Source organism: Hakea prostrata, chromosome 7 (assembly GCF_041222555.1).
Source record: "Hakea prostrata isolate BN-2017 chromosome 7, UWA_Hpros_2, whole genome shotgun sequence".
Classification (NCBI taxonomy): domain Eukaryota; kingdom Viridiplantae; phylum Streptophyta; class Magnoliopsida; order Proteales; family Proteaceae; genus Hakea; species Hakea prostrata.
This window is the reverse complement of record NC_142606.1, coordinates 69,243,479-69,268,834: the sequence shown is the minus strand read 5'-3', so window position 1 is coordinate 69,268,834 and position 25,356 is coordinate 69,243,479. Positions and strand designations below refer to the sequence as shown.

The window sequence follows — 25,356 nt, the reverse complement described above, 5'->3', positions numbered from 1 at the left end:
TCCTAAAGCTATTCGCGATGCAGTGGATCCTAAAGCTATTCGCGATGCAGTTTTTGTTGCAATTTCAGTTCAATTGCTTAGGTTTCAAATAATTTCTGATTGTAAACCTGTTATTTTAGCCCTCAATGGACAGCCTTTATCCTTAAAGTTTTGTTATGTAAGTAGGTCTAGCAACATTTTGGCAGACTAAGTGGCAAAGGGTGCAAACAAATTTTGTGCTAATGGTTCATTGTAAATTCCTCTTTCCTTGCCTCTATGGATAACGTACATTTTCACCCTCACCTCCCAAAAAAAAAAAAAAAAAAAAAAAAAAAATGAAATCGGCCTGAAATATGTCGGACTGAAGCCACACGTCAGAATTGGTGGTTTCAGAAAGAGAGATATTTCCGGCCGGGGACAGAAGGCAAAGAGATTTTACGTCAAGGGTTTGGTGGTTTTCGGCGAAGGTGGACAGTTCTCGGCGAGGTGTAAGTAGAAGATGAGTTTCTTCACCCATCTAAGGGTTGGGTATGGGAGGGTCTAAATGGGATGGTTATGTCATTATATTTAAATGAGGGCAATATGGTCATTTGACTTATGAGTTAATAGAATCAAGGAACGAAATCTCAGCTTGATTTGCCCGTTCACTACTTGGCAAACCAGTTGAACCGGCAAAATCTCGTCCGACATATACAAAAGCAAAACTGCAAAAGTGCAAATGTAAGGTTTAAATAATAATAAATAATGTATAATCATTGCAAAGTGTCAACTGTCAAGTTTAAAAAAATTACAAAAATAAAACTTAATAGCAAATAAGTCACGTCCACTGGTCAAGTCATGTACAAAGGATGTTTACGATTAGTAATTATTTATTTTTATTTTTATACAATTCCATGGTTTTATATGAATCACGTGTGTGGCTCAAATGCAATTTACTGTTCATCTTCCTCCTCCATCCTTGGCTTTGCCAGAATCCAAAAGTATGAGTTTTCTCTTCCGAAGACCAGGAGCATCAACGATGTTTGTTCACCATGTTCACCATGAATAAGCTTCAATGGCGGATGGTGGTGTTGCGACGGTAGTGTTATCGAGGAGAAATTGCTATTTTCGGCAAGTTCAGTGATAAAATGGCTCGGCGATATCCCGTCGGATCGAATTTCGGCGATTTTGCTTTCCTTGAATAGAATCTTGGATGAATTCTTAATAGTGTGCATTTTGCAAGTGTACAATATATAATTTAGGCCAGTAAAGTGAAGTATTTAGAGTTTAACACAAAATACGTACTATAGTGATTCTAAAACTTAACTATTAGAGGTATTTGCATAAAAACGCCTAATATTGGCACTTTTTGGGCATTTATTAACATTGTCTCTAAAAGAAAACATTAAATACAATTATTTTTTGTTAGTGCCTCAAAAAATATTTTACAAATGTATTTAAAATACTATTTTCTTGTGGTATAATTGTGTCAATATCAATGTGAAAGGTCCAAACACCTTGTGTTTAATGGTTGTTACATAGAACAATTTGAACTTAACAATAAAAATTCAGCCGTATCATCAAAACGGAAAGTCATTGGCACCTTGCGATCTGGCGATCAAATTATAAGAGGATAATAAAATGGAGACCAACTAAGAAAATTCATATCCTACCATTCATATAAACTAAATAATCAGACTACCTTATAATTCCTATAGAAGATTGTTTCTTAGCTATACACATCTTTGATTAGGTATGTTACGAAATTTAATTCCTTATGATTCTTATCTCTTTCTTGTGACATACATGATAACAAATTCATGTTGCATATAAAGTCTTTGTAAAGACAATGATTTGAGTGAAATCTTAGATTGTCCTAGATGTCCTTGTACAAAAACATTTTCTAGATTTAGTACAAGTTCATATTTAAGTGGCTATATGATTTAAACACAAAGATTCCCTGGCCGAAACCTCAAGTGGGGCTCTCAGGATGGCTCGAAGAAACCACTCTAAGCTAGCCGAACACCTTCTAGAGACTATCTTGGGCATTTTCCCCTTTTAATGTTTTCATAATTTGAGTTGAGTCCAAATTCGTAAGTTAAGTTGAGTTTGATTTGGTTTGAAGAGTTCTATTTTGATTTAAAGTTAATTTAAATGAGTTTTAAGTTTTCTTAATTATCATGTGCTTTTTTAAGTTAGTTTAAAATTTGATTAACATTTGTGTTGTAGTAGATTCTAAATCTAGGGTTGAAGTCTTTAAAAAATTAGATTTTATTTTAATTGTCTTGATCAAGAGGTGGGACCCTTATCTATTAGGGAATTCCAACCTAAGTCAATGTCTACGTTTGAAAGCTATAAATTGCCCATTTGTGATTTGTAATTTTCAGTTTTTGATGAATAAAGATTATTGAATTTATTGTAGCTAGAGTATTTTTTTTTTTGGGGTAAAAGGGAATCTTTATTAAAGGGAGAAACCACGATTACATCCTAGTGATACAGCGTCAAATAACAGTAAGTGCCTAACATAAGGAGGGGGTGTATGTACATATAAAAAAGCTTCCTGCGTTAATGCTCATTCCTTTGCCAAAGCATCTGCCACAAAATTTGCTTCCCTAGGTACATGGGCAAAAGAGAGATAGTCAAAATATCCTGCTAGTTTGTTGATATCCGATATAATTGGAAAAATCTTCCACGGGGCCTCCATAGGGTGTTTGTGCAGGATGGAGATTAGAGCTTGATTATCACTTTCCAATACTATTTTGGACAATTTGAAAGCTTGTGCCCAAAGAATAGCCTGCCTTAAAGCAAGAGCCTCAAGCGTAAGAACATCTTGAGTTGTAGAGCCATGCCCAAAACCAAATAGCATTTGCCCCTATAATCCCTCGCAATCCCACCATAGCTTGCAAGATGCTTCTCCTTAAATAAGGAGCCATCGACATTAATTTTGGTAATATTGGGGGGGGGGGGGGGGGGGGAGTACCCATTTGATGACTCCATAGGAGATGGTTGTCACTGACTTCATAGCTTTGGATGAACAATAAAACTGAATACCCTTCCATACCTGAAAGCTAATTTGAGATGGCTGAATAGTGATGTCAGCTGCTATATTCGCTGTATATGATTTCCAAAGAAGCCATAAGGCAAGAAGGGTGTTAAGTATCATTGGTTTGTCCGTGTTGTTCTGTGCAAGAGTGATGCACTGTTGAACTGTAGATATAATCGAGTTAGCGACGAGCAAACCATTAAGCTGTAAGTCATGCCATACTTGTTTTGCATACTGACAGTGAATAAAAATGTGATCTGGTGATGTCTCCTGTAACCCACAGAATAAACATACTAGAGGCACAGAACATCCACGAGCTACCAGAAGGTCAGCTATTGGCAGTTTATGATGAAGGAGTTTCCATAGAAAATGTAGAGCCCTTGGGGGGAGTGTTAGTCTCCAAAGATGATGCCATGATGATATGTCATTCGAGCAATTACCCTGGCTAGGCTTCTGTGAACAAGCTAGTCTATAGGCTAATCTGACTGAGAAATTCCCTGAAGAAGTCCAAGACCAGATTAAACGATCCACCAATGCTAAATGAGGAATCGGAATAAACAGAATTTTCTCCACTACGTGCCCAGGCCACCATTTATTTAATAGCTCTCTATTCCAAGAATGAGTTCGAGGGTTGATCAGCTGAGCAACTTTGGTAGGACCTTTCGTGGCAAACGGGTAACATCCCACATCCAGAAGAGTATCCGGAATCCACTGAGATTTCCAAGGATGAATAGAATCACCGGATCCTACTTGGATGAAAATACCTTGTTTCACCAGATCTTGGCCCATCAATATAGACTTCCAACCCCATGAGTCAGTAGCTTGCGGTTCTACTTCGAGGAAGGAATTCTTTTTGCTGTATTTATGCAACATAAGCTTTCCCCACAGTGTGTTTGGAGTTTGAATTAACTCCCATGCCTTCCGAGACAGAAGTGCAAGGTTAAAAGCATGAAGGTTTCGGACATTCAGTCCGCCTTCAGATTTTGGCTTACAAATGGTATGCCAATCCACTGTGTGAACATGTTGTCGATCGCCATTTGACCAAAAGAAAGATCTCATATATTTCTCCATTTCCATTAAAGTGCTCATCGGTAACTTGAAGCAAGACATGAAATGAGAAGGCATGGCTGCCAAAGTAGCTTTAATTAGAACTGTCTTACCTGGAGCTGAGAGGACTTTAGATTTCCATCCTTGTAACTGGCGAGATACTCGCTCTATCAGGGTAATACAATGTTTCTTCTTAAATTTTCCTGCAAAGAGAGGAATACCCAAATAGATATCCATTGCCGATGTTGGGGGTGATATGGAAATGAGTGGCTAAGACCCGTTTCATACTGGTTGATGTGCTTTTACTATAGTGATGTGCTTTTACTATAGTGTGCCCTTGTTTTCTGTAAATTCAGTTCTTGTCCTGAGTGGGAACAATAATCCTGAATGATTCAGGTAAAATTACGAGCCTCAGATGCCTTGGCTTGCCAAAACAAGATTAGATCATCTGCAAAAGCCAGATGCGATATCCTTTCACCTCCCTGCGCTAAAGCAATGCCTTGGATTTTCTTTTGAGAGACTGCAAGCTCTAGATAAGAAGATAATACCTCAGCACAAAGTATGAATAGGTATGGAGATAAATGGTCCCCTTGTCTAAGGCCCCGCGAGGGCCTGAAGCTGCCAGAAATAGATCCATTAATCAGAAGAGAATATCTCACTGATTGCACACAAAACATAACCCACTCTATCCATTGGTGAGGAAAACCATAAGAGATAAGGGCTTGTTTAAGAAAACTCCATTCCAATCTGTCATAGGCTTTGCTCATATCAAGCTTGACAGCCATAAGACCTGTCTTTCTGTTCTTATGCCGATTCAGTTTTGTAAGAATCTCATGAGCTATCAAAATATTGTCCTGGATATGCTTGCCTTTAACAAATCCATTTTGTTGAAAAGAAATCACTTGTGGGATAATATGTTTGAGCCGGTTCACCAGGAGCTTCGAAATGATTTTATAGTTTGTATTGCACAAACTAATTGGTCTATAATCTCCCACCCCCTGAGGCAATCAGATTTAGGGATAAGTGTGATGAAGGTGTTATTATGAGCTGAGGTGAATGTACCTGTTTGATAGAATTGTAACACCATTGCCTCTACATCCTCTTTAATAGACTCCCATGCATGCTGATAAAATATCGCTGGAAAGCCATCAGGTCCTGGGGATTTAAGACCATTCATACCAAACACTGCATCCTTTATTTCTGCTGAAGAAAAAGGTCTGACCAACCATGATTTATCTTCCTCAGAAACCCTGTTGGCAATAGGATTGAAATAATAGGGTTCCTTTGAGGGGACTCTATGGTCGTTTAGTTCTACATTTTTCAAGCTTTTTCAATCCAGTTTTGCAACTCCTTCAAGCAATAATTCCAGCAAGCATCCTCAATCTACAAGTACAACAGCTTCCCCAACCCCTTTTAGACTCCCTTCCCCTTGCCCTAGGATCACACCTAATCCCAAAACCTAGCCCTATTATTAATTTCCCAATTAAACCTGCTTCCCTTAATGCAGAAAATTTCTACACTTCATCTTCTTCCTTGGGAATTCTACAGAATTTTTAAAACTCTAAAAATCCAGACCTGTCCACACTCCTGGCCTTACTTTATAATTCAAACTTATAGACACCAGTTCTGAAATTACAGAACTAGCAAGGATAGCCCTTCATCCACCCTAGCCGAACCATCACAAAGCCATAAATTCTGATTTATACAAATATCCAGAAACCTGCTCACATTGTAACTGAGTTTGAGAGTGAAAATCCCTCTAAAACCCTAGAATTTTCATTCTTCTTTGCTGGAATTTCCTGGGAAAACCTAAACTAGGGAAATTACTTCAATACCTTTAGGCCTAGATCTTTGTTTACTTATGATATATAACAAATTAATGCTCCAATACCTAAAGTTGCAAAGCTCTTTCTTATAGAATAGATTGGTTCTTCGAATTTTGATAGTTTTTCCATCGAGCTATTTAATTTTACTTTGTTTTTTTTCCAATAAAAGATGAGCTTTGTTAAAAGAAGAAAAATAAAAAAGATTATAAGGAACTAAAAACTCATACTTGCAACAGTAGTTCCACCCAATAGCTGGTAAATGTAACTTAATACACAGTAACACAGGATAGTTCCTCTACACATTGTTCCCCATCACAACACACGGGTGGTTGATTAATTACTAGTACACCCTTTCATGCATGCTTATTTGGTTCTCTTCCCAAAGACATGATCTGAGGTGTTGAACACCAGCTGCACAAATAATGGAAGTTCCACCAACGTATATATTCTAATTGGGATAATTGCTAGAATGACTATTGGGAAAAAGGCCCATAAACGAACCTCGTATGGAAGCATAACCAAGACAGCTGCCACAAAAGATATCATCATCCCCACTATAGAGATGAAGAGAGATGAAAGGCCCAACACTAGCTTTCGAGGCAAAGTAGATAAGAAATCTTCTTCTGCAAATCGTGAAGTTATGACGGCTAGAAACATCAACAATGAAGCAACAGAAGAGCAAAGTGCTAGCACATTTGATATGACAAAAATTATAGAAAACTTGTCATTTATGTATTTATTGGCTTCTCCTCCTCTTGTAAGAATACGGCTAGAATCGATACCTGGTATTGTAAACACTGCTGCAAACATTATGGTACTAATCAATGTTGCTACCACCATACATTGTGTTGATGTATCCTTCATCCATTTGGCTCCTTCCTCTAGTAATTCTTTATGCTCTAATGTGAATATTGCTTTTGGTGTTCGACAATTGCCATCTTCAATCCAATGATAGTTGGATTTCATAATATATTCCACTTCCTACATGTAGATGAAAAAGAACTCTTAAAATTCACATACATGCATCATGGTCTTGACTACTCAGATTTTGAATGCATGAATTGATGACTACATGAAAAACAAAAATTAATCACCTTACTCCAGAGTAGCTCACGTTGCATTTGAAGAGCTGCACCAGGAAGTTGATTCAGCCTTTCGATATTAGCTGGGTTTTTGGCAGCTAAATGTGATATGAAGTCTCCTGATGCATCGCTCATCACTGCAACATCATTCTTTATTGGGCCTTGATGATGAATAAGCCCAAAAATTTTGCCTTGGTGGTGTTTGACTGCGCAGTGGAATATTGTTGCATCATGATGTTTGTCGGATGAAAGCATCAAAAGTTGAGGACAGGTCTCGATACATTCTTGGATGAATTCAACAATTCCGTGCTCAGTTGCGTAAAACATTGCAGAAATGAGACCTTCCTCCACCTTCCTAACTTTATCAACTTCTAGTAGCATTTTCCCCCATATTTCTTTTAGTAGCTTTAAGGCTTGAAAATGCTTCAACTTGTCTTCATAAATGTCCTTGCAACCAGGCACTGTTCACCATGCATCCACTATAGAGAGTGAGTGAATATCTTTCAATGTATATGATGTTGTGATGATGGGTCCGGATCACCTTTTTGTTGGGGGAGCATGTATTGCTTTTTGACGTTTTTCCACTACACTATAGGGGTAGCACCCATGTGGGACCCACTGGGGGTTTCGCATTTGAAACATTTTATTAGTACTCAGACGTGGGCTTCATGCTTGTTGTGTAGTGAAAAAACTTCAGGAAATAAAGCAGTATATGTTCCTCCGACAAGGAGATGATCATGACTACCTAATGGGGAAGGCTGATGCTCCCTTTCATGCTCCATTTCTTACCTGATTGAATAAGTATATTCTGAAATGGCATGCAAAAGTGTGACTTCAAAAGTTGAAGAAAGAGGTTCTTGCTTGGACCAGACGTGGGCTCGTCAGTGGGACCTGTAGTTGTAGGTTAGAATTTGGATTCTTCCCACCTAGCCTGCTCATACAACCATATACCCCAACTCATATGAGTGTGAGACCCAATGCCTTGCCTTGCCCTAACACAAGCAGACTGTAAGGATGGGTCCCACACTCATGGAAAAGATCTGGACTTGAACTTGAAAGCACCACCAGAGAGAGAGAGAGAGAGAGAACCTTGACTGTTTTGTCCGTTGGGGTTGAAGGAATTTTCTACATCTCTCGTTGTGTGCCAACAAGTATTTTTTGCATCGACATGAACATCTAGCACTGCTCAAAGTCATATTCATACATATAGAGAGAATTTTTAATTTAGATAGGTAGAATGAGTCATTCTCCAGTTGTGTCGATTAACAGTGGAGCTAAAATCAACATCAAAAAAGAAAAATAAAAAGTGGAGCTAAAAGAAAATACAAAATACTTACACGAGTAGATAAAATAATATGCTATGTTCCCAAAACTTATGCTTGGTAATGAACTTTTGAATGCCGTTTTTCTGTATGCGAGTGTCTCCAAGGCTGTCCATTCATCTTCACTATTGGTCATTACTAAATGTGGGTACTTCTGCACTAGATCGAGAGCTAGGCCTACAGTACAAATAAATTATTTAATTAAAAATTGAAAATTATTGGAAACCCAACGTTCAAATGAATTAATTTGGTTGCCTATTGATCAGACAGATTAAGTGGATTCATCAGCTTTAAATCAGAGAAGATGCCGCTTTCACTTACAATACCCCCTTAAAAAAAGATAAAAAATAGAAAACCTTCTTAGTGTGGGAGATATAAATAAAGATACATACTTACCATAGAATTCAGTCTGAATTAGACAATTGAGAATCCCGGTTCTAATTTTGTTGAATTTGTCATCATGGTCTTGCTTCTGAATATCTACATCTTGGCATATGGTGATCGGATAAAGATAATTGACCACACCTTTGTTGCCGGCCCTTGCGGCAATGATTATTGGAATTGCACCATTGTATGCTCTGGTCTGAAGCAGCACTAGTTTCTTTTCTTTTTCCAGTACCATGGCCTTGACTATCTTTTCATTCCCCATAGAAGCAGCAATGTGGATGGCCGTTCTACCGAGTTTGTCTTCTCTTGATATGTCATCTACAGACGTCATGTCTATCAATTCTTTTGCAATTTCAACTTTTTTTTGTCGAACTGCCACATGAATTGGAAGTTCTCCTCTCGTAGTGAGCCTAGCTCTAATTGCTTCCTCATTTTTTGAGAGCAACTCAGACATAGTCTTCCGGTTGCCATCAACAATAGCTTTGTACAAAGGTACATACCATGTGTAAGCTGTGCTCCTCTGAGTTGTCCCTGCCAAGATCAACCACTTTCATTTAAGCTGCTAGCTCAGTTCTTAATGTACATACTATATTTTAAATTAGAATGAACATTCAGAAATCAGTGATGGGCTAGGCTTAAGCCCTTTTGCCATCAGGGATCTCATGAATTGGGTTAACCAAGTTGCCCACAAAAATGTCATTGCGGATCCATCATTGGTGTTAGGTACAATTAATGGAGTGACATAACATTTTATAACTTGAAGTACAGTAGGTGAAGAGAAAGTTGAAATCATGCTTGTACATTGATTACTTACGTAGAGTAGTATTTGTTGGATAAGTGAATTCAAACATGGTAACTAGTTGGCTCCAGATATGTGTGACATTGTCTAGTTCGTCAATGTATGGTAGTGCCCTAGCTCCACATTTTTCTTTGAATACTGATATATAATTTCTTCCTTCTTCTTTTGCCAGTCCTCATACTCTTCGCTGGAAGTATCTTCTGGCTGATGTTTTGCTCCAATCACATAATCCCAAAATCCTTTCTCTTTCAAGAAGTTTTCCATGCTATCTTTCCAAGTCTTATAGTTTTCTTCTGTTAGAGTGGGAATCTCTGTTGATGATTCATCAATTTCACCTAGGAAGAAAGTAAATCCATTTATATTATAGATGTTAGAATGAATACTAAGAAGCAGCAATACAAAAATTGAATGAATATAGAGATTTGATTTGGTTCACCAACCACGTGTTGTGTTACGTCTACAGATGAAGAACTTTCACCATGAAGGGAGAAGGTTACAGAGGAGACCTCTCAATCAATCACAAAACTAACATGAAGTTTTAATAGGATAAATGGGTCGACCCATCAGGTTGGGTCGTACCATATCCGATGGGGGTATTCCACCACACCCACTCATTCCAAAAATGAGATCGGTGATAGGCTCCCAGATCTCTCCTTCTATCATGTATGAATGAACAAACCAAATTATACATTCTTCAACTAACATGCATAGAAACGTACTTCAAGAGTACCAGAAGAGGGTTTTTTTTTGGGGGTAAAAAAGAACCAGCAGAGATGATTCCATGGATTCTGTAATTTGTGCATTACCTTCCATGTCTTAGCAGTGATAGAGTTCTCTTCTCCCCCTCTGATTGCGGAATGAGTATTGGATGCAGAACAAGAAATGATGCTTGCTATCGATGAAGCAAAATGAAAACAGAAAACAGAATTCGAACTGATTGAACTCTGGAAGAGAAATCTTCTACCTTCTGACTACATTCAAACTCTTCTTTATTTATAGATGTAAAAAAGGAAAGACAAAGGTGAATAATTTAATACAGAAGGAATTAATAAGGATGCAATTTTAATGCAAAATTGAACAAAGGCATATCCATTATATACAGATAACTTGAGAATCCAGGTACCCATCCATCACAAGATACAAAGAGATGTGTTATATATTGATGACTTGAGAACACTGCTACCCCATAACTTGAGAATCCAGGTACCCATCCATCACAAGATACAAAGAGGTGCGTTATATATTGGTGACTTGAGGATACAGCTACCCCTCCATCACAAGATTCTTGGTCTTTCCAACCCAACCATACCATACCTGTTGTTCCGAAATCTAACTACGGATTGTCTGGTTCATTGCTGGTCCAGGTCTGGTTCTTGAGAAACAAAGAGTGAGCAAGGTGACTTCGGCCCCCATGGTGGGACCTAAAGTTATTTGTGATGCAATTCATCTTTTTGCGATTTCAGTTGAACTGATTCAAATAATTTCAGATTTCAAACCTGCTATTTTAGCCCTTAATGACAGCCTCTCATCTTTTAAGTTTTGTTATGTAAGTAGGTCTAGCAACATTTTGGCAAATTAACTGGCAGAGGGTGTGTTGCTGCAAAAACCCTCCTCGTCCACCAAAATTCATTGGCCTGCACAAAGGAACTTGACAGTGCTGGTCGAGATCCGTCTCCGACGACAAAGTTAGCTGGAGATAAACAGGAGGAAACAAATGGGCTAACTTTCTGAACTCATGAATGATTTCTCTTAACCTTTTCTCATCTTTCTATTCGTTTATATAGATTCTAAGAGTTTTACTTGCCCTTTAGTGATTGAATCCTGCTTGGAATCTTATTGATGAGTTAGTTTCGGACTCTTTATTAGGAGAATCTCTTGGCCTTATCTCTTGACTTTATCTGTTGCGTGATTTATTGTGAGTTCAATTCTGGTCGTTCTTGATGACCGATCTCCATGGCTATCCGTTATGGTCGAACCACTTATTGGTCATTAATGTCCGGTTTGTCAGATTGTATGATGGTTGAACCGAACCGTGGTCGGTCCGACCTAGATATCAATAGTTCATTATAAATTCCTCTTTCCTGGCCTCTAGGCATTTATTTTGTCATGGAGAGGGAATATAAAGTACATTTCGACAAAAAAAAAAGGACAACTTGAGAAAACAATGAGACTGAAATTCGCCTGAAGTCGCACTAAACTTTAATCGGACCGAAGCCACGGTTTTGCTAATGATGCTTGTTTGGGATTGGTGGTTTCAGCCCAAAACCATTAAGCCTACATTAGAACCGACCTAGACTAAACTGTTGCAACTCCAGGGCTGTTAAGAAAATTTCCATCTTTGACTCTTATTAGGCTTTTAGAAAACCTACAATTTGTGTCGATCAAAACCTAATTTTTGAACTATTAAAGTTACAACTACTCTGCGTATCTATGATTAACATTTGCTTTTTGTTGTTGTCGTCGGAATCACTATGTTTGGAATAATCAATAATATATGTCATGTACCTCTTTTTTTTGGTAACCTGTCATGTACCTCAATCATATGATATCAAGTTGTCATACATAACTCAAGTTGTCATACATAACTCTACGAAAAAGAAAAAGTAAACTATATCAATGTGTTGGGTCGTTGCGAATAGGGTCATGAAGTGCAACTGTAGCAAGGAGAGCCTCATACGTGACCACAAATTCCACCCATCTCAATGAAAAGATTTCTTCATAGAGAAAATAAAAAATGGTTAAATATTACTTTCCTTCCATCTTAACGAAATGATACTTGGACCCCATCTTGGTTAGATAATATCACTTACCTCCCCTCTTACTTATTAAAGTTATTAAATACCTCCCTCCGCTAAGTTCTAGTTTTGCTGTTAAATATTTTTTTATAACCCTAAATTACCCTTAAGTGAAAAAATATTTTAGTTTAAAACCCAAATTATTCTAAATTACTCTATTAGTTAAAATCCCAAATTACCCAATATTATTGTTAAAAGCTCCAGAATACCTTTAATTATTTTGATATTTAAAACCTTAAATTACCTTCAATTAATTTTATTTAAAGACCCTAAAATACCCCTTATGTCTTTTAATCTAGGTATCTTTCTTTCATTAGGGAGACAGAAAAAAGAAAAAGAAAAAAAAGAAAGAAAGACGCTTATATTTTTTTTTGATTTAGTGATTTTTTTATTCTAATGAAAAAGAAACATATAGGCGTAATGGGTGTTTTGAGATTTTAATAATAAAATTAATTAAGGAGTAATTTAGGGTTTTAACTACAAAAGAAATTGACAGTATTTTAAGTTTTAATAATAATATTAATTGAAGATAATTTAGGATTTTAACTACTCTAGTATTGAAGGTAATTTAAGAAATTAAGATATAATTTTATGTAAGAGTAATTTGAAGTTTTAAAAAATAGTTAACGGATAAAATAGAACTTCATGAAAAAAAATTAATAGAAATGAGGTGTTTGATAACTTAAACAACTAAGAGTGATGGTAAATCATATTATCCAACTAAAAGGGGTCCAACTGCCATTTGGTCAATTAAGATGAGAGGTAAGTGACAATTACCCATACAAAATTAAACTATTAATGAAATTCAAAAATTGCCTCGTTCCTGCATCTACTCCTCGTTGAACAACACAACGATACTTGTTTGTGCTTCCTCCTTTGCCAAGGAATCTTTGCCTTTATAACCCTACATGGCTACATTTTTCCACTCGGTGCCCTTCACATCTACAGTAACTACATTGTGAAAATTTGCAATCATAGATAAACCCATGCTTCGTAGGAATTTTTTTTTCGTGGACCCTAGTTCACATTGCCCCACCTACACCTCTTCAATGTGATGGCTAGCCTCTGATGTGTCCCCAACTCAACAAATGAAGCAGTCTTCCCCCCCCCCCCCCCCCCCCCCATTGAATTGAATGCATTATTATCACCCTTTCTTTGAATTCCAAGATTTTGCAGCATGCACTTGCAAATCCTCTAGCGATAATAGTCGAAAATTCGCCCTCCCTACTATAGCAAAACGGAACTGCATTCTCTTCTGCATTCTCTACATTATCTAGATTTAGTACAAGTCCATGTTTAAGTACTGGCTATACTTTCCAATATTTGTTGTATATACCATATGTAACAAATTAGTGCCACAATAGCTAAAGTTGCAAGCTCTTTTTATGGAACAAACTGGCGGTTCTTTGAATTTTGATATTTTGTTGCCCAACACCAAATCACCAATTGGCTTTTCCACCGGCTGGTAAATTTTAATTGATACACCCTTACACAAGGCAGTATCTTTACACATTGTTCCCGTAACAACACACTAGCTAGTGGTTGATTAATTACTATTATGTACGCCATTTTATGCAAGCTTATTTGGTTTTCTCTTCCCAAAGATATCGTATGAAGATTTGTTAAAATCTAATTCTACAAATAATGGAAATTCCACTAGTGCATATATACTGATTGGGCTACTTGCTAGAACGACTATAGGGGAAAAGGCCCATAAACGAATCTCGTACAATAGCATAAACAAGACGGCTGCCACAAAAGATATCATCATCCCCACTATAGAGATGAAGAGAAATGAAAGGCCCAACACTAGTATTCAAGGCAAAGTTGACAAGAAAACTTTTTCTGCAAATCGTGAAGTTATGATGGCCAGAAACATCAACAATGAAGTGACGGAAGAGCAAAGTGCTAACACCTTTGATATGACAAAAACTGTTGAAACTTGTCTTGCACGCATATATTTTGGCATCTCCTCCTCCTATAAGAATACGGCCAGAGTTGATACCTGGTATTGTAAACATTGCTGCAAACTTAATGGTACTGGTTAATGTTGCTACGACCATACATTGTGTTGCTGTATCCTTCATCCATTTGGCTTCTTCCTCTAGTAAGTTTTTATGCTCTACCCTGAATAATGCTTTTGGTGTTTGCTCATTTCTGTCTTCGCACCAATGATAGTTGGGATTCGAAATATATTCCACTTCCTACATGTGGATGAAAAACAGAACTCTTAAAATTCACATACATGCATCATGGTCATGATGATGGATGATTAGGATCGGATGCCTTGACTAAAACTTTGGATGCATGCATTGATGACTACATAAGAAGGAAAAATTAATCACCTTACTCCAAGCAGCTATCGTTGCATTATTCAGCCTTTTAATATTATATGTTTTTTGGGGAGCCATATGTGACATGAAGTCTCCTGAATCCTGATTCATCATCCTTCATCAATGCAAGATCATTCTTCATTGGGCCTAGATTATGACTAAGCCAAAAAATCTTCGATGTCTCCAGCTCACGTCACTCCACTGCACCTCTTCAATGTGATGGGTACGTAGCCTCTTATATCTCCAACTCAACAAGGATCCAAGCATAGTAACCTAGGATTCCTTGCTTCGTACGTATTAGGGACATTTCTGGAAGGACAACCAAAACCCTAGCCGCCACTCCATCTCAAGTTTATGCGACTAGGGTTGCTTCTAAGGCTTCCACAGTTGATCAAACTCCAGCCACTACACTCAAGAAGGTCTCTACAATTGATATTCACAAGGACTCTAACCAATCCAAAGAAGAGTTTGATACAGATTACAGTTTCTACAAAACCTGGTGAATATTTTATATAATCTAAAACACCTATCTTCATGTAAATCCAAACACTATAACTCAGGGGATCTTGACGATCACAACTACTAGAGTCCTAGAACACTAATGAACAAGGACTCTATCCATATATAAGGAGCCATGTAAACAACTCAGTGCATAGTGGAAAATATCTAAAGTTCTCCCATGGACATAGGTTGAATTCAATCAAACCACGTAAACTTGGTCTCTCTCTCTCTCTCTCTCTCTCCCCTCCCTCTTTCTCTGTCTCTCCCCCCTCTCACACATCTCTCTCTCTCTCTCTCTCTCTCTCTCTCTCTCTCTCTCTCTCTCTCTCTCTCCCTCTCTCTCAATTCCACGATTTTAACATGGTATCAGGGCACTAGGTTCTTTCTTTCCCCCTACTTCGCTTCCCTCCTTCAACAATCTAATGGCCATTAAGCTCACTGACAACAACTACTTACTATGGAGGTCGCAACTTGTTCCTCTCTTGAAGACTAATGACTTATTTCATCTTGTGGGATGGCTCCTCAATATGCCCTCCTACAACTATCACCATTGAAGAAGACTCCATACCTGTATGCAAACCGAATCTTGCCTATAATTCATGGATTCGTAAAGTCCAACTTCTCATGTGTCGCCTTATGCCTTGCTCATAGAATTTGTACATGCTCAAGTTGTTGGATGTTCTACTGCCAGAGCAATCTGGCATTATCTTGAAACTACATATGCAACACCATCTACAACGAAGTTTATGCAACTTCATCTTCAATTACAAAACATGAACGAGGTAACAGTACTATACATGACTACCTTCTTCGCATTAAGCACACTTTTGATCAACTCACGGCTGCCGGTAAGACTGTTTCAGATGATGACATTTGTTTGCATGTTCTCAATGGTTTGAGCCCTGATTATTCGTCCTTTGTTACTTCTATAATCACTCGTGGATTCCCTATCACTTTTGTTGAGTTAAAAGGAATGTTACTCACTTAAGAAATTCGTCTCAAGGATGACTTAGCCTATGACTCCTCTTCACATTTGGCTAATCTCTCTCAGACAGGAAATGCTCAACATTATTGCCCTCTCTTTTGAGGTCAATCGAACAATAGAGGCAGGCCTTTTCATGGACGATCTTCTGGTTGTCGTTCTCCACTTCTTGCCACTCCACCTTAACCCTCTATTGGTGGTTACAAACAACAATAGGTGTCTCTAATTATTTGCCAAATTTGTGATCGTCACAGCCATAAAGCTTTTTGATTGCTATCAATGTTACAATCATGCTATTCAAGGTACGACCAATGCTCCCCCCATTGTGCATGTTTCTGAACTTTCTAGAGGCACTATTGCAGAGGTATCCTGACTCTGGGGCTACACATCACACCACCAATGCCCTTGACAACCTTCAAATTGCTCAACCTTACATTGGTTCAGATAAGGTGTTAGTTGGTAATGGTCCATGCTTGCCAATCACTCGTACTGGTAGCTTTTCTATGCCTACAAAGCATTCTCCCGTTTTTCAAAATAAAGTTCTTTATGTTCCTTCCATTCAAAATAATTTATTATCAGTGTCCTAGTTTACTCATGATAATAATGTCATTTTTGAGTTTCATCTTAACATGTTCCATGTGAAGGATCGAGCAACAGGAGTCTTCTCCAGGGAACTGTTAGGAATGGGCTTTACCAGATGCACTTAGGCGACTTTTTTCTCCACAAGCTTTCATTGGTGAACGGACTTCTCTCTCCCAATGCTACTTCAGACTTGGACATCCTGTTTTAAATTAGTCTATAGCATTGTTTCTAAATTTAAATTACCAATTACTTCTAAGAAAGTTCAGTTTTTATGTGATGTTTGTCAGAAGGGAAAGAGTCATAAACTCCCCTTTCTCCTCTTCTAATTCAGTTTTTATAGAACCTTCGGATTTGATATATTCGGATGTGTGGGGGCCTTCTCCAATTACTTCTATTGATGATTTTCGGTATTATGTAATTTTTGTGGATATCTTTAGTAAGCATACTTGGCTTTATCCTATGCATTTAAAGTCTGAGGTTGTTGGGATTCTTCAAAAGTTTAAGTTACTTGTTGAAAATTCATTTTCCCGACAGATTAAAAGATTTCAAAGTGATTGGGGTGGAGAACATCGAACTGTCTCTACTTTTCTCACCTCTTATGGGATAGATCATCGCCTTCCTTGTCCTCACACACATGAGCAAAATGGGGCTGTTGAGCACCATCATCGACATATTGTTGAAACTGGCCTTTCCTTATTAGCCTACTCCTCTTGCCCTAGAAAATTTTTGGAACTATGGTTTTTAAACTGCAGTATTTGTTATCAATAGGATTCATACCACTGTTTTGGGCAATGTTTCATCCCACTACAAACTCTTTAAAGTCCCTGATTATGCCTCCTTAAGAGTTTTTGGTTGTGCATTCTATCCTTGCCTTCTCCCTTACAACAAACATAAGCTAGAGTCTAGCATGATTGTCTTTTTTGGGTATGATCCTCGCCATTGTGGTTATCGTTGCTTTAATCCTCAGACAGGTAAACTCTTAATTTCCCACCATGTTATTTTTCACGAGAAACAATCTCTCTTTCACCATCAATCACCTACTCAGGTTCCCCATCAAACTCAACCACCTTCAACCTCTCTCTTTGGTCCTCCTCCTGTGTTACCTACCCCTACCCCACCTCCTCCACCTACGGTCCCACCACCCCCATCCCCACCCCTTGAGCTCCACGTCTCCCCTCCCCACCCCAATTAACACCCAAATCCTTCCCTGGGCCCCACAACTCTACCTCATCTTTATCCTTTTCTCCTTTTATGGATTTCATCATTGATCTCTCTTATGATCCTCACCCTCCATCTCCTTCCTCGCCTCTTCTAAGCTCTTCTTTTAATACTCACCCCATGGTTACTCGCTCTAAAGCCCAACCTCTCCTTAGAGCCCTTCTTACAACTACCTTTGATGACAACCAACTTGAACCTACAACCTCTTTCATTACTACCAACAAATACCCTCACTGGAGAACGCGAACGACTATGGATGAGAAATTTAATGCCCTAATAAAGAATGGCACCTGGTCTTTTGTCCCTCCTCCTCCTTAGATTAATGTTATTGGTTGCAAGTGGGTGTTTTGAATTAAAAGGAAGGCTGATGGTTTAATTGAACAATACAAAGCCTGATTGGTGGCTAAGGGGTTCAACCAACAGGAAGGTCTTAACTACAATGAAACTTTTAGTCTTGTTGTCAAACCTACTACTATCCGACTTGTTCTATCTCTTGTTGTCTCCCATTCTTGGCCTATTCACCAACTAGACATACAAAATGCCTTTTCACATGGCTTCCTTAATGAAATAGTCTACATGAAACAACCACCAGGTTTTGCTAATCGATTATGCCTATTATCTTCACAAATGTCTATATGGTCTCAAACAGGCCCCTCATGCTTGGTTTGATCACCTTAGTTCCTTTTTATTGGAATTTGGTTTTGTTGGATCTAAAACTGACACTTCTCTTTTCATTTATCATGATAGTTTTGGTACACTTTATATCTTAATCTGTGTGGATGACATCATTGTTACTGGAAGTTTTGAGTTGTTACTTTCTGAATCTATGACTGCTATTGCCTCTGTGTTTTATGTTAAAGATCTTGGACCCTTACATTATTTTCTTGAAATGTTTGTGTCTCCGTTCTCTAATGGTCTTCATCTTTGTCAATGGCAGTACATTACTGATCTTCTTCACAGAGCCAACATGGGTGATTGCAAGCTTGTTACCAACCCTCTTTCTCCTTCTACCCAGTTGAGCAAATTTTCGTGGGAGCTCATGGCCGATCCTACCTTGTATAGAAGTATTGTGGGGGCTCTATAGTATGCTACTATGACTCATCCTGACATCCAGTTTGCCGTCAATAAGGTGTGTCAGTTTATGTAAAGTCTGACTCTTGATCATTGGTCTGCTGTCAAAAGGATTCTGCAGTACTTAAAGGGAACCATATCTCATGGAATTTTTATCACCAAATCCTCTAATATGACATTAACAACCTTTTCTAATGCTGATTGGGCTGGTTGCCTTGAGGATCGTAAGTCTACCAATGGTTATGCTATCTTCTTAGGACCTCACATTGTATCTTAGAGTTCTCAAAAACAATCCACTGTTGCTCACTCCAGGTCAGAGTTTGAATATCGAGCTCTCGCTAATATTGTTGTTGAGCTCACTTGGCTACAATCTCTCCTCCACGAGCTTCATGTTTTTTGGATTGATGCTCCAGTCCTTTGGTATGATAATATTGGTGCAACCTACCACACTGCAAATTCTGTTTTTCATGTTTGTACCAAACATGTGGAGATTGACTTCCACTTTGTTTGTGATAAGGTCACTAAAGGAGATCTTCAGGTTCATTTCTTATCTACCAAGGATCAACTGGTTGACATCTTCACCAAGCCTCTCTCTACTCTACATTTCAACACCTTGTTGGCCAACCTCAAGGTCACTTCACCTCCCTTGAGTTTCCGGGTGCGTATTAGGGATATTTCTGGAAAAACAACAAAAACCCTAGCCACCACTCCATCTCAAGCTTATGCAGCTAGGGTTGCTTCTAAGGCTTCCACAGTTGATCAAACTCCAGGCACTACACTCAAGGTCCCTACAATTGGTACTCATAAGGACTCTAACCAATTCAAAGAAGAGTTTGATACAGATTATAGTTTCTACAAAACCCTGGTCATTATTTTATGTAATCTAAAACACCTATCTTCATGTAAATCCAAACACTATAACTCAGGGGATCTAGATCATCACAACTACAAGAGTCCTAGAACACTGATGAATAAGGACTCTACCTATATATAAGGAGTCACGTATACAACTCAGTGCATGGTGGAAAATATCTAATACTCTCCTGTGGACGTAGGTTAAATTCAATCGAACCACATAAACTCTCTCTCTCTCTCTCTCTCTCTCTCTCTCTCATCCACCACGATTTTAGTAGTATGTTTGTCCAGCACAATTGGTCTACCAACAACTTTCTCAATGGGAAGCAGAATTCCTTCGTCCTAGTACTCTAATTGTCACATCCACCTAGCCGGTACCCCATCTGGCATACCCGAGTGTGTGATCCACAGTCCACAGGATCCAATAGTTAGTAAAATCAACCTCCCACATTCACAACCATATAATCAAGAACAAGACTAAATCAAGGTTAACAATATTATTCAAATAATTCAAGTAAAGTAACGAGATAATCATCAGAGTGCGGAAATGATACCAATAGATATATAAATCAAAATGTAGAGTGAGGCGGAATCTCACTCCACGAGTACAGCGGAATGTAGATCAAAAGTCAAAGGAGATTACAACTAATTCTAAAGACAATAAAGAAATATATAATCTAACTAAGCTAAGTCTATTCTACTTTGTAAAGAACATCTTCATAAACATAGACTTCATCAATCACGCTCAGACGCTCCCACTCCACAATAGAGCTAATCTTGGTAACCAGTGAGACCACTTGAGGAATCCTCAACGTAATCTTCATAGTTTCCAACACCTTGCGTGTTGTATGCTTCTTCATCTTGCGCTTCTTCATATTGCACTTCATAGTCATCAAAGCTTGTAGAATAGTCTAACAAAAGATGTTGTACAAAAAGAGTGAGTTTCAAAAGAAACCCAGTAAGGCAAGTTATTCCATAACAACATAAATAACATGATAACATAAGCAAAACATAATGTGATATGATATGAGACAGACAATGCATGTATGAGTCTAACTCTATGTATGCTGGTCTCTATAGGCAGACATGCTTTAAGTCGTAGCACCATACTTCTTTGGGAAGGTCAATCACTCCCCCTCAGCCATCTTGGCATCTTGGGTCTGCCGGCGGTAGTTGGGTCTTGCATCCCTCTTGGACGTTCCTTGGTTAGGGGTTTAGGTCACCTCTCTCTCACATCACCATTGGTCTAAGTATTGGCGTATGTCAGGGTAAAGCCTAGCCCAATGCAAGTCTTCTACTTAGTCATATCAACTCAGGTCCAGATACATCCATTCCTCGCCCCGGGTGATCCTTTCCGGTATCCTTTCCACTAGAGTCAACATAGTCCCGGACTACGGACTCATCAACCCTATAGGTCATCCACATATAGTAAACGGGAAGCTCTCATGTCTTCTCATGGGTTGGTTACCGGTCTTGAACGCCCATGAGCCCAAGTCTATCCATATGCAACTCTACCCATACATGGCACCCACAATGTGATTCATGTCCCCTCACGGGTTGGTTACTGGTCTTGAGCGCCCATGATTCCCCATTGCTACCACGGGTTGTTCAGTCTCAATACCCTTCCGAATCGGGTCTGATATAACAGGGAATATCCTAGCCAAACACTGCTAGACAAGTCCTAGGTATGACAACCAATAATTTGGGAAAGTGTCAAAGGGCAACATTGGAAATATCCCATACTATCCCCAATGATGTCCAAGGACAAAAATGTCAAAAGGACATTCCCCAATCCCAAATCATACCTAAACAATCACAATCATAATTCAGTCATATCATCCACGATAGATATCTCAACATATGAAAGAGTATTATAAGACAATATCGAAGTAATGAGCAACATACATGAATAAGTATTCATACATGATCCAAGTACATAAAGTAAATAAGGAAATAAGATCCTAATGTACTTTCAGCATTCATATCATATTAGAAACTAACATAACAGTAGAAAATCTAAGTAGTTCCCAAATTAGAAACTAAATCTATGCAATCTATGTTAATATGGTAACAACTTTCCTTACCTTAAATAGATTCGAATATGTTCCGGACGAACAAGAGGATGAATCCAAAGTTAGCAAACAAACCCTAGAATAACATCATACAGTCATTAGGAAGTAGTCCTAAAAGAATAAGCATCAATCGAATCGAAACGGACGAAGAAATCCAATTCAGTTGTTGCGGGTTGATTGGCTGGGTTGATTAAGTCAGTCGACCCAGTCAGTCTGCCCAAGGGCAAATCCGAAACCAAAAAGAGAATCTTGATCCGAAACCTATGCTACACAATCCAGAATGCGACGAAACTTGGAGAGAATGTCTAACACAGTAGTCTAAGACTAAAAATCATATTTTTGCAGACATCAAACAACGATTAAAACCATTACTTACTAATTTGAAATCATAGTTTCTATTTTGGTAAAAATCATGGTTTTCATTGGAAACATGCTATGAACGAAAGAGATGAACTAGAGATGATAAGGTCTCATTCTAGTACAAGAACACAGTAGATCAGAGGTATGAATAATCATGGAGAGGCATCTATAATGTTAGAATAAATCAAAATAAGAATATGATCATAGTTTAAGAAGAAATCATAAGAATCATATTAAGAATGAATAAGATGATCATGGCATAAGAGAATGAAAAGAGATTGTAAAGATATGACTACAAGGTTGCAGCATCTTCATCATAATCTCAGTTCAAAGATGAGAGTGATCATGGAAAGAATGAATCAATAACACAAAAGATTGAATACTAACCTTGATTGAAGAACAAGAGAGAGAACTTGCAAGTTTGCAAGGTTAGGTCTTCTTCAACACCTTTGGAGGCTTGGAGATGGTTTCCCTTCGTTCTCTAAGTGTTTTGGAGGCTAGGGATACTAAAATCACGAAGTCATGGGGGGTATATATAGCAACATAACCTAAACAGAAGATTCTGTTCGAGTTCAACATCTTTGGGTCGATTGGCTGGGTAGCCTGGCCCAGTCGACCCAAGCAGTCGACCAAGGCAGACAGCAAAGCCAAAATCATGGATTTAAGGGTCTTCCACTACTCGGAATCAAACGAAACTTTAAACACATATTCTATAACTTACCTAGCATGGAAAAAGTGGCTTTAAATCATATCCCACCAAGCTCTAAGGTCATCAACCAATCTTCTCTTCATCAAGGCGTAGTCTCTTTCCTAGATCCAACACTGTCTTCAAATATGGGGCATCATCTTCAATCTCCATAGGTTCAGAGTCGAACACTATGTCTTCTACTGATATGGCCCATAGTTGACTCTCACTTCTACTTCGGGTCTTCGGACCTATAGACAAAAGAGTATTCGGGTTAAGGTTTGGGCTGGGTTTCACACTAATGGCAGGTCTAGTAGTCGCACCTATTAGGGATACTTCTGGAAAATCAACCAAAACCCTAGCCGCCACTCCATCTCAAGCTTATGCAGCTAGGGTTGCTTCCAAGAGTTCCACAACTACTAGGAGTCCCACAATTGATCAAGCACACTACATCCAAGAAGGACTCTACAGTTGGTGCTCACAAAGACTCTTCCAAGAGTTCTACAACTGATCAAACACTAGCTACTACATCCAAGAAGGACTCTACAATTGGTACTCACAAAGACTCTAGCCAACCCAAAGAAGAGTTTGATACAGATTACAATTGCTACAAAACCCTAGTCAATATTTTATGTATTCTAAAACACCTATCTTCATGTAAATCCAAACACTGTAACTCAGGGTATCTAGAAGATCACAACTACAAGAGTCCTAGAACACTAATGAACAATGACTCTATTTCTATACAAGGAACCCATGTACACATCTCTTCATAATAGTGAAGACATTTGAAACTCTCCCGTGGACATAGGTTGAATTCAACCGAACCACGTAAATCCTAGTGCCCTCTCTCTCTCTCTCTCTCTCTCCTTGAATGTCTCTCTCTCTCTCACCCAAACCAACTTTGCTCCGGGCTGGTCCTCTTGCACATTGAAATCCAACCGCCATCGTTGGAAATATATCAATTGCTGACCAGCTCTAATGGGACTTTGTTTCCATACCTACCTCATATTGCTGACCAGCTCTAATTAGACTCATTTCCATACCTCCCTCATTTCCTCCTCTAATGCATTATCAACCTTTCTTTGTGATTCCAAGACTTTGCAGCATGCACTCACAAATCATCCAATGACAATAATAAGAAAAAATCACCCTCCCTATTAGAACAAAATGGAAATGGGCTCACTTATGTTCATAGAGGAGATTGAAGAATCACAATATGCCTGATTGATGGGGAAGGAATGAACAACTCAACCACAATGTTGACAATAACAACAGAAAGAAATCAATTCTTCCCCTTCTTAAGTGAACATGTTACGAAACAGATAAATAGAGATTCTTGTAGACAATTTATCGAACAGATTGTGGGTAATATCTTTTGCTCACAATTTGGTTGCAAATTGCATCACAAACACATTCACAATCACATTTATAAGCATGTCCACAAATTAACAAGCACATATCAAAAATGAATTTTAACGTGGAAAACCTCTCTGGCGTGAAGAGGAAAAACCACGGGACTGTAGTCCACAAAAAAAAAGAAAGAAAAAAGAAACCACTAATCACTAAAATTGAGAATAGAAGGATCTTCTCTAGTTAAAACTAGCGGAAAATATCAGCAATCATCAACATTCATCAAGAAGAATAGTTAGTGGCCTACACCATTAAATGTATAAACTCCAATAATGAGTGCAATTAAGAAGTTTCAAATAAATCTCACAAAAACAGAGGCACAAAGGCATACAAATTGCATGGACTTTGCAAAGTTCAGATTCACAGTCCCAATGTTGGATTTGAAGAATGAGAAGTCACCAGCTTGCAATCCACATTTCAGCTTGATTGGACAGTGGGTTACCACCCGATGAAACTGGACAAGGAACACTAAAAAACGGGATTGGAGCTCTTTCCTCTCTATTTTTTGGGATCCATTCCGTAATTGTTTCTTCTTCAACAAACATGCAATTTCTTCTTCAACAAACATGCAATTAGTACATACCAATCTTGCTTAAAAGGAAGCTCCTGCAAAAATTTCATCATCCATAGCAACTTTTTACAAGCTTCCGTTGCTGCAATAAACTTTGCAACAGTAGTAGAAAGGGCAACACATTTCTACAATCTTGATTGCCATGCCACCGCATCACCAGAGAAAGTAATCAAATAAACCTAGAATCAACACCCCAGCATATCCACATTTGTGTAGCCAATCAAAAGAGTTTATCATTTCCAAACCCAAACTTCAAATCTGAAGAATTACGAAGATATCTCATAACGCATTTAACAACATTCCAATGCTCTCTTCCTATATTTGAGAGAAAGCGACAAGCTACACCAACAACATGAGCTATATCTGGCCTTGTGCAAACCATGGCATACAAACTCCCTATTGCAAAGGCATATGGAACTCTCTCCATGTCTTCCTTTTCTTCAATTGTGAAAGG

At 38.3% G+C, this 25,356-nt stretch overlaps 1 protein-coding gene and 1 long non-coding RNA gene across 2 annotated transcripts; both read right to left on the bottom strand.

The window, feature by feature from the left end:
- Nucleotides 1-7,228: 7,228 nt before the first annotated feature.
- On the bottom strand, nt 7,229-8,363 carry LOC149011868 (uncharacterized). The gene is made up of 4 exons (XR_016174345.1): nt 8,294-8,363; nt 8,046-8,138; nt 7,746-7,847; nt 7,229-7,417 (listed from the first exon to the last, which is right to left on the bottom strand). It is a non-coding gene; the product is annotated as an uncharacterized LOC149011868 (long non-coding RNA).
- Nucleotides 8,364-8,533: 170 nt separating this feature from the next.
- Nucleotides 8,534-9,365, bottom strand: LOC149011867 (uncharacterized). The gene is made up of 3 exons (XM_089162780.1): nt 9,275-9,365; nt 8,675-9,196; nt 8,534-8,607 (listed from the first exon to the last, which is right to left on the bottom strand). The coding sequence occupies exons 1-3, from the start codon at nt 9,363-9,365 to the stop codon at nt 8,534-8,536; spliced, it is 687 nt and encodes a 228-aa protein (XP_089018906.1).
- Between the last annotated feature and the right edge of the window lie 15,991 nt (nt 9,366-25,356).

Coding starts and splice junctions, on each gene's coding strand:
- LOC149011867 (XM_089162780.1), bottom strand. CDS start 9,365: ATGACATTTTTGTGGGCAACTTGGTTAACCCAATTCATGAGATCCCTG. Junction 9,197..9,274: donor CCCATCACTGATTTCTGAAT/GTTCATTCTAAT, acceptor TGATCTTGGCAG/GGACAACTCAGAGGAGCACA. Junction 8,608..8,674: donor AATTCAGACTGAATTCTATG/GTAAGTATGTAT, acceptor TCTTTTTTTAAG/GGGGTATTGTAAGTGAAAGC.